Here is an 8,306-nt window from a genome sequence, read left to right on the forward strand (position 1 = left end):
GCTTCTTGTCTAGTGGCAGACTTGTACTGATATAAACCCTTTCCAGGAGCTTTCTTGTTGCAACCTCTCTCCTTATATGAAGGGATGGGATGTTACTCAGGACTGGGAGCCAGGGGAGTTGAGTTGCCCGTGATGACAAGTATTGTTGTGTTGAGCTGTGCAAATACAAGACTGGTATGGGATGAGTTGTACCCTACCAGAGCATAGTACTCTGCAGTTGAGTAGACATTGGCAAGAGCTGAGGTCCTTAAGGTTCCTTAAGGTTTGAGTACCTGCACTCCAGGAAGAGCTAGCAAGTTTGCTGAGGAGGTTGTTTCATGTTTTGATCTTTGCTGCTCTCTTATTCAGATGTTGTTTGTATGTCAGTGTTCAGTTAAGGGTATCACCAAGATAAATAGGGTGTTGTTTGTGATTCAGTATCTTGCCATTCAAGAAGATGTTGAGTTCCCTCTTGGCGCTAGAATTGTGGAGGTGGAATATACTTGAGACTGTTTTGTTGCTGCTGGGCTGAAGGTGCCCAGTAGTTAGCCAGCTTTGCAACATGGTTGTTTATTGTTGCCTCTAGTTTAGAAAATGTCTGAGTCCGAGAGGCACAGTGCATATCGTCAGCTTAGATGAACTTCTGAGACAGGGTCAGAGGCAGATCATTGATATAGAGATTGAAAGGAGTTGGGGCTACAACAGATTCCTAGGGAGGCCTGTTGGACTATTTCCTTTTGGTGCTTGTATCATCACCCATGTACACCCTGAACTATTTATTTCAGGGTAATAGTTCAATGGCATCAGTAATCTACAGAGGGAGGACTTGGGAGATTTTGACAAGGAGACCAGTGTGCCAGACCATGTCATACCCTGCAGTGTGATTGAGAAAGGCAATGTCTGTTTGGAGGTTTTTTGCACAGCCATTTTCAATGAAGGTGGTTAGGGCAAGGAACTGGTCACATGTACTTTGTCCTTGCCGAAAGTCAGTTTGTTCAGCTTTCGAGACTTTCTCTACCTCTGGCTCTATCCGCTGCTGTAAGATGAGATGCTCAAAGACCTTGCAGCGCACAGAGAGCAGATATTGGTCTGTAGCTTGAAAGTAAGTTTGAGTCTTTGCCTGGTTTTGGGAGGGCTTGCATTTATATTGTATTCTTGCATTCATTAGGACAAATGCAAGAATACTAAATTTCAATAGATCACAACAATTTATACCACAGGAGAAAAGGGTGCTGATAGGTTGCCAAGTCAGCTCTGATTGACAGGAGCATTGCCATGGTGAAAACAACATAGAATGACTGGCTCCCCATGCTTTTAAGTTTTAAAAAAGGTGCCAGGCTGAAATATTTTCCTTTTGTTGTATAGAACGGGTCCTTGCATATAGTACGTGTAAATGAGCCACATTACGAGCTCAACTGATTCCATTCAGTTGGTTGTTCATGTAGCTATTGGTTCAGTCAGGATTGTTCATTAAGTTCTGCCCCCAATCATGGGATCATACATAATGACAGGCATTTTGTTTTGCGTTTTGCAAACGCGGGCTTGTTGAGTACAGTCTGCATGTTATCTATTATGACCAAATCATGGGTGGCATGGTGGCACTGCTGCCTCACAGCACTGGGGACCTGGTTTCGATTCCCGGCTTGGGTCATTGTCCGTGTGGAGTTTGCACATTTTCCCCATGTCTGTGTTGGTTTTCTCCGGGTACTCCGGTTTCCTTCCGCATCCAAAGGTGTGCAGGTTAGATGGATTGGCCATGCTAAATTGTCCCTTAGTATCAGGGGGACTAGCTAGGGTAAATACATGGAGTTATGGGGATAGGGCCGTGTGGGATTGTGGTTGGTGCAGACTTGATGGCCTGAATGGCCTCCTTCTGCACTGTAGGATTCTATGATTCTATGAACATATTAGGGCCTGAACTTCCACAAATTGGTAATCAGAGTCAGACTGCCACTCCCTAGTTTTCCACCTGGAAAATCATCTGATCCTTTCTCACCTGACCTTTCAACTCAGGCCACGCGAGAACTCTGTAGGGCAGAGCACCTCTGAGGTCTTCAGTTGATAACTTCAAAGTTGCAGGTAGGAAAGCCATGTTGTTTTTTTAACAGTGCTAGTTGCCATAAAGCAGATAAATGTAAAGTCCCAGCCGCTTTCAAAAGCCATGGAGAAAGTAGGTTTGTAAGGTGAGTGGGGCGGGGGGCAATCATGTGTAGGGAGTTCAGTCAGAGGATTGGTCAACAGATTTGTTTTGGGAGTGGATTCCGGTAATCGGGAGGCTTCGTTTGCACGGGGGGTGCTCAGATGGTCAGGGGTAAGGTGGATGTTGGGTGATCAGGGAGCGTGGGGGTCAGGTGGTCAGTGGGGAGATTGGTCAGTGGGGTCAGTTGGTGGAGGGGTCAGTTGAGGGGCAATCAGATGATTGGGGAGTTGAGTGGTCAATAGGGGTGGGTGTGCTGGTTGGGTGGTCAATAGGGGAGGGGTCAGGTGGTCAGCAGGGAGGGGTCAGTCAGGTGGGTCAGTCGGGAGCGGTTGGTCGGGGGGAGTCGATTTGTCAGTGGGATGAGAATTGGTCGGGGGGGACATTTGTTGGGGTGGTCCAGGTGTTTTGGGGGAGGGTGTAGTGGTCTGAGATGTGGAGGTTAGAGGCTACAGGTCAACTGGTCATTTGGCAGCTCTTTGGGGGGGTCGGGATGGGTGATTGGGTGGCCACCGGACTGTTATCAGGTGGTCAGTGGAAGGGGCAGTCAGTTGGGGAGGGTAAGTTGGGGAGGACTGGTCAGCACATTTTTGGGGTATCCCTCAGGTACGATGGCCTGGAGCTTGGAAGTGATGAGTCATTGTTTGATTTAATCAGCCAATCATTGGAATGTCGGTCCTACATTTATGGCATCTCACTGGTACGGAAATCCATACATGATGGTGTTCAATTGTGTAGTGGGCAAAAATGGAACAAGAAATTCAGCGAGCTGTTTTACCCTGCTACTGTGGAGTTGTGTTTGGTATCGTGGATGATAGGATGCTGCCATCGGTCAAATGATTGGTTGATTGAATCAGACAACATGTTCCTTTGATTGTTAGGCAGATTGTACTCAAACGCACGCAAGACCCAAAATAAAATGCCTCCTGTAAGATGTGCTTCTGTGATTGGGCAGCATTTGCTAAACAATCCTGAGTGTGCTAATAGTTACACTAACACCCACTTAAGATAATCAGCCAGGCTCATAACATGGTTCATTTACCCTTGCTGGACTTGACACATATTCACATACAGGGACCGATTCTCAGCAAAGGAATATTTTCAATCCTTGTGCCTTTATGAATTATTTGGAAGCTTGGGGAGCCTATAATTCCCTGCTGGTTTCTCCATGCCAATGGCTTGACCAATCAGAGTCTACTTGCCAAACAATCAACCCCCTTTTGACTCATAATATAAATTGTACTGATTGTTTGAAATTTGGCATTCTTGCAATTGTCCTGATGACAAAACACTTTTTAAAATTAATTTGTGGGACATGGGAGTCACTGGTTGGCCAGTATTTATTGCCCATCCCTAGTTGCCCTTGAGAAGCTGCCTTCTTGAATCGCTGCAGTCCATGTTCTGTGGGGTTGACCCACAATGCCGTTAGGGAAGGAACTGCGGGATTTTGACCCAGCAAGTGTGAAGGAATGGTGATATATTTCCAAGTCAGGATGGTGAATGACTTGGAGGGGAACTTGCAGGTGGTGGTGTTCCCATTTATCTGCTGCCCTTGAGCTTCGAGATGGAAGTGGCCGTGGGTTTGGAAGGTGTCATCTAAGGATCTTTGGTGAATTGCTGCAATGCATCTTGTAGATAGCATACACTACTGCTACTGAGCGTCAAAGAGCATTACAGCACAGGAACAGGCCCTTCGGCCCTCTAAGCCTGCACCGACCATGCTGCCCGTCTGAACTGAAAACCCCTACCCTTCCGGGGACCATATCCCTCTATTCCCATCCTATTCATGTATTTGTCCAGGAGCCCCTTAAAAGTCCCTATCGCATCTGCTTTTTTTTTTAAGAGAAAAATTTACTTTTATTTATACTTGAAATTATACAAAAACATGTCATGAACCTCTTCACATTTGCCATTATAATTATTGATTATCAGCTAAAGAAAACACATTGGAAAGACATTTGCGTGTCAGAGAGTGAAATTCCATAATAGTGACATCAGGTTGGAATTTTGACATCATCTCACTCTCTTCCAGTCTTAGCCTGATGGGTTTTGAGGCACAGGGAACCCCTTAGATCTGTCAGGAAACCAATGATGATATTTAAAAAAGCTCATTTCAGATGAGGAGACATTTCTTCACCCAAAGAGTGGTGAGCCTGTGGAATTCATTACCACAGAAGTAGTTGATGCCAAAACACAACATATTCAAGAGGCGGCTAGATATAGCACTTAGGGTGAAGAGATCAAAGGTTATGGGGAGAAAGCAGGGTTAGGTTATTGAATTGGATGATAACTCATGATCATGATGGATGGTGGAACAGGCTCAAAAGGCCAAATGGCCTCCTCCTGCTCCTATCTTCTATGCTATGTGTTGTTTTAACCTTCAACTATGGATTTAACAGCCAGGGCATTTGTTTCCTGACCGGTCAATAACTTTCCAGAGGCACTCAGTCAAGTACTGTGGGGAGGGCTTCCTTAGTGAAACTGACAAGCTGCAAAGGCTAAATCAGCTACAGAGTTCCAAGCATGTCCAAGTGTAAATGTTATACCATTCACTTGTCATGGCTTCCTGAGATCCCGTCTCCAGCTTGAAGCGACTACATATCTGCTGCTAATTTCCTTGGCTCCTTTCATCCAATTCTGTTTGACTGGGCATAATGTGGAGACACCAGTGTTGGACTGGGGAGGGCACAGTAAGAAGTTTCACAACACCAGGTTAAAATCCAACAGGTCCATTTGGAATCACGAGCTTTCGGAGCGCTGCTCACCTAATGAAGGAGCAGCACTCCAAAAGCTCGTGATTCCAAATAAACCTGTTGGACCCTAACCTGGTGTTTGACTGGGAGCTGTTGGTTGTGGAGAGATTGAATGTTTGTAGATGTGGTGCCAATCAAGCAGGCTGCTTTGACGTAGATGGTGTCAAGCTTCTTGTGTGTTGTTGGAGCTGCACCCATCCAGGCCAGTGGAGAGTATTTCATCACACTCCTGACTTGTGCCTTGTAGATGGTGGATAGGCTTTGGGGAGTCAGGAGGTGAGTTACTCACCACAGCATCCCTAGCCTCTGACCTGCTCTTGTAGCCACCGTGTTTATGTGGCGAGTCCAGTTGAGTTTCTGGTCAATGGTAACCCCAAGGATGTTGACAGAGGGGAATTCAGTGATGGGAACACCACTGAATGTCAAAGGGTGGTGGTTAGAGTGTCTCTTATTGATGATGGTCATTACCTGGCATTTGTGTGGTGCGAATGTTACTTGCCACTTGTCAGCCCAAGCCTGGATATTGACCAGATCTTGTTGCAATTGAACATGGACTGCTTCAGTATCTGAGGAGTCGCTAATGGTGCTGAATATTGTGCAATCATTGGCGAACATCCTCTCTGATTGCCATCTGACCTCTGGTAACAGGTCTACCTTTGCAGCAATACTGCTGGGGTAGATGGACAGCACATTCCCACTGAGACACAGCAACAACACTTTGAATGCTTTGTTCCCATCACTGCACTGGCACATCAACTGTTTCTGCCAGTGGGCTCTTACAGAGGGTAGAGAATGTCATTGTTAAATCTCACATTATTACCTATGGCCCTGCGTTGGTTTGGGGTGGGGGTCAATAAGGCGATGCAGCAATTTCTTCCATAAAGGGCTGCTCCTTGCGATATATGAAATTGGGAAATGGGCCACATTATGGGGAAGAGTGCTATTAAATGACTTTTGAACCTCATAGTATGTGAGTTCAAATGTTCCACACTGCTTCTTCACTCCTTTCTGAACTATTCTGCCACAACTGCAACAACCACTGGGATTTTCCGCTTCTGCTAGCAGCAGGCATCATTATGGGCAGGACCTGAAAATTTGGAGAGTGGCCAGAAGTCCATTTAGGCGGGAATTTTGGGTCTCAAATTCTGTCAAAATATTGCCTTCAATATTGCCAACTCAATTGCCTTCAGATTGTCTGAAATTATTTTTTATTTCATTCTTTGATAACTTCACTGGCTTGGAATTGTTTTAAATGTGAAATTAAGTGGATTAAACACAGCACAGAACAAGTTTCAAAATTTATTTAATAATGAGTAGGAATAGTTCCAATTTTAGGTCAGTTGCATTTAATTATGATGAAAATATCAAAATACTTTGACCCAATGGCCTAATTAATTTGATTTGATTTGATTTATTATTGTCACATGTATTGGTATACTGTGAAAAGTATTGTTTCTTGCGCGCTACACAGACAAAACATACCGTTCATAGAGTACATAGGGGAGAAGGAAAGGAGAGAGTGCAAATATAGTGCTGCGGTTACCGATTGGGTGTAGAGCAAGATCAGCTTAATATAATTCTAAAGTATGATGGCAGCACGGAAGAAGCTGTTCTGAATTCGGTTGGTACATGTCCTCAGACTTTTGTATCTTTTTCCTGGCGGAAGAAGGTGGAAGAGAGAATGTCTGAGGTGTGTGGGGTCCTTGATTATGCTGGCTGCTTTTCCAAGGCAGCGGGAAGTGTAGATGGAGTCAATGGATGGGAGGTTGGTTTGCGTGATGGACTGGCCCATAAAGATACCCATTATTATTGTTATTCTATGCAAATTAAAATTTTCTACAATTTTAAATGTCTTTTCTTCCAGTCATCCAAGAATCACCAGCAGATGGAATCCGATGGTCAATAATAAGCTTGACAGGAATTTCCTATAAGGATGCTGGTGAATATCGATGTAAAGCAAAGAATCTGGCAGGAGCATCGCAAGCATTTATTACCGTCACTGTGGAAGGAGCCGCGACCACCGCTCCACCCCAGAGGAGGAACTTTTTAAAGAAATCAAGTGGAGAACAAAAGAATTCAAGTGGAGAACAAAAGAATTCAAGTGGAGAACAAAAGAATTCAAGTGGAGAACAAAAGAATTCAACACAAACAAATACGGAGAAAGAGGTGGAAAGTTTGACAACAGAAACGTCATTCTCTCTCTCCACCACAGCACCAACTAAGAAAAACGTTGAGCCAGCCATGCCCGTGGCGGATGAAAGAAAGCTCACCAAGGTGCAAGTAGAGGGAAATTCAAACAAAGCGACTGTACCAGCCCATGTGGACAAGAAAGAAAGTCTTTCTTCAAATACCACCGCGACACCAGAACAAAACATTATCATTACAAATCTGAGGGTTATCAGTGAGACGGATCAGAAGGTCTCTGTGAGCTGGAAGGCTTCAGATTACAGTAGTGGCACTGCCTTAAATGTACTCTATTCAAAGTATGGTGAGAAGAAAGTGGAGATGATCAATGTAGACCCTAGCAAAAACAAAATATCAATAGGCGGATTGACACCAAACACTAAATATACAGCATGCATATGCCCAAAGGGAATCCAACCTAAAAAAGAACAATGTGTAGTTTTCTCAACAGAGGGAGAACACAACACAAGTAACCATCGAACTTTGCTGATTATTACTGCTGTCATTATAGGGTGTGCTGCTGCAGCGGGACTTATTTTTATGCTGTGGTTTGTGATATTGAAATTTCACCACAAACGGAGAAAAACAGCAGAACAGGAGCTAATCAGAGATTCTTATGTGAAATTTGAAACACTGTCATTCAGGCGACAGCCAGCGAGCAGAGGAAATAATCTATGGACTCGGAGGGATACTGAATCCCAAAGGCTACTATTGTGCTCAAGATCCAGTATAGATTCACAAACGACCTTCAAAAGTGACAGTTCTAGGTCAGAGTATCTTTGCTGATTGATGTTGTACACTGACCAGTGTACAACATCTGCCTGACATCTGCCTGTTTTTATTTGTTTGTTAATGTGTGCATGTACAGTGAGAAACACAGATTTATATAAGATTATTGTTTTTCAAACCATATGCAATATATAAATTATTTCATACTGATTTCAAACTTCATAAGATTTTTCTTTATAATAAAATTGCTTGTGTCTATTGTGACCATCATCTACATTGTCAGCTTCAAGAATTTTTGTCAATTTTCTTCTTCCTCACTGGTTAAGTGCTTAAGTATCTGACCTTGATAATGTGCAGATAACTCTACTGGCCCAAGTGCCGGTCAGCATCTGCCAGTGATTCTGCTTATAACCTTGCCACAGTATCCTGGAGTTTATTTTAATTTTATGTGGGAAAGTCCACCA

At 44.0% G+C, this 8,306-nt stretch overlaps 1 protein-coding gene across 1 annotated transcript in view; it reads left to right on the forward strand.

The window, feature by feature from the left end:
- Positions 1-7,899, forward strand: part of LOC144507522 (leucine-rich repeat, immunoglobulin-like domain and transmembrane domain-containing protein 3) — a 29,820-nt gene extending 21,921 nt beyond the window's left edge. The window contains exon 4 of the mRNA XM_078234690.1: positions 6,794-7,899. Within this exon, the coding sequence (XP_078090816.1) occupies positions 6,794-7,899 (1,106 nt within the window). The remainder of the gene's footprint in view (positions 1-6,793) is intronic.
- Positions 7,900-8,306: the final 407 nt, after the last annotated feature.

The sequence above is a fragment of the Mustelus asterias genome, chromosome 1, assembly GCF_964213995.1.
Source record: "Mustelus asterias chromosome 1, sMusAst1.hap1.1, whole genome shotgun sequence".
In the NCBI taxonomy this organism is placed as follows: domain Eukaryota; kingdom Metazoa; phylum Chordata; class Chondrichthyes; order Carcharhiniformes; family Triakidae; genus Mustelus; species Mustelus asterias.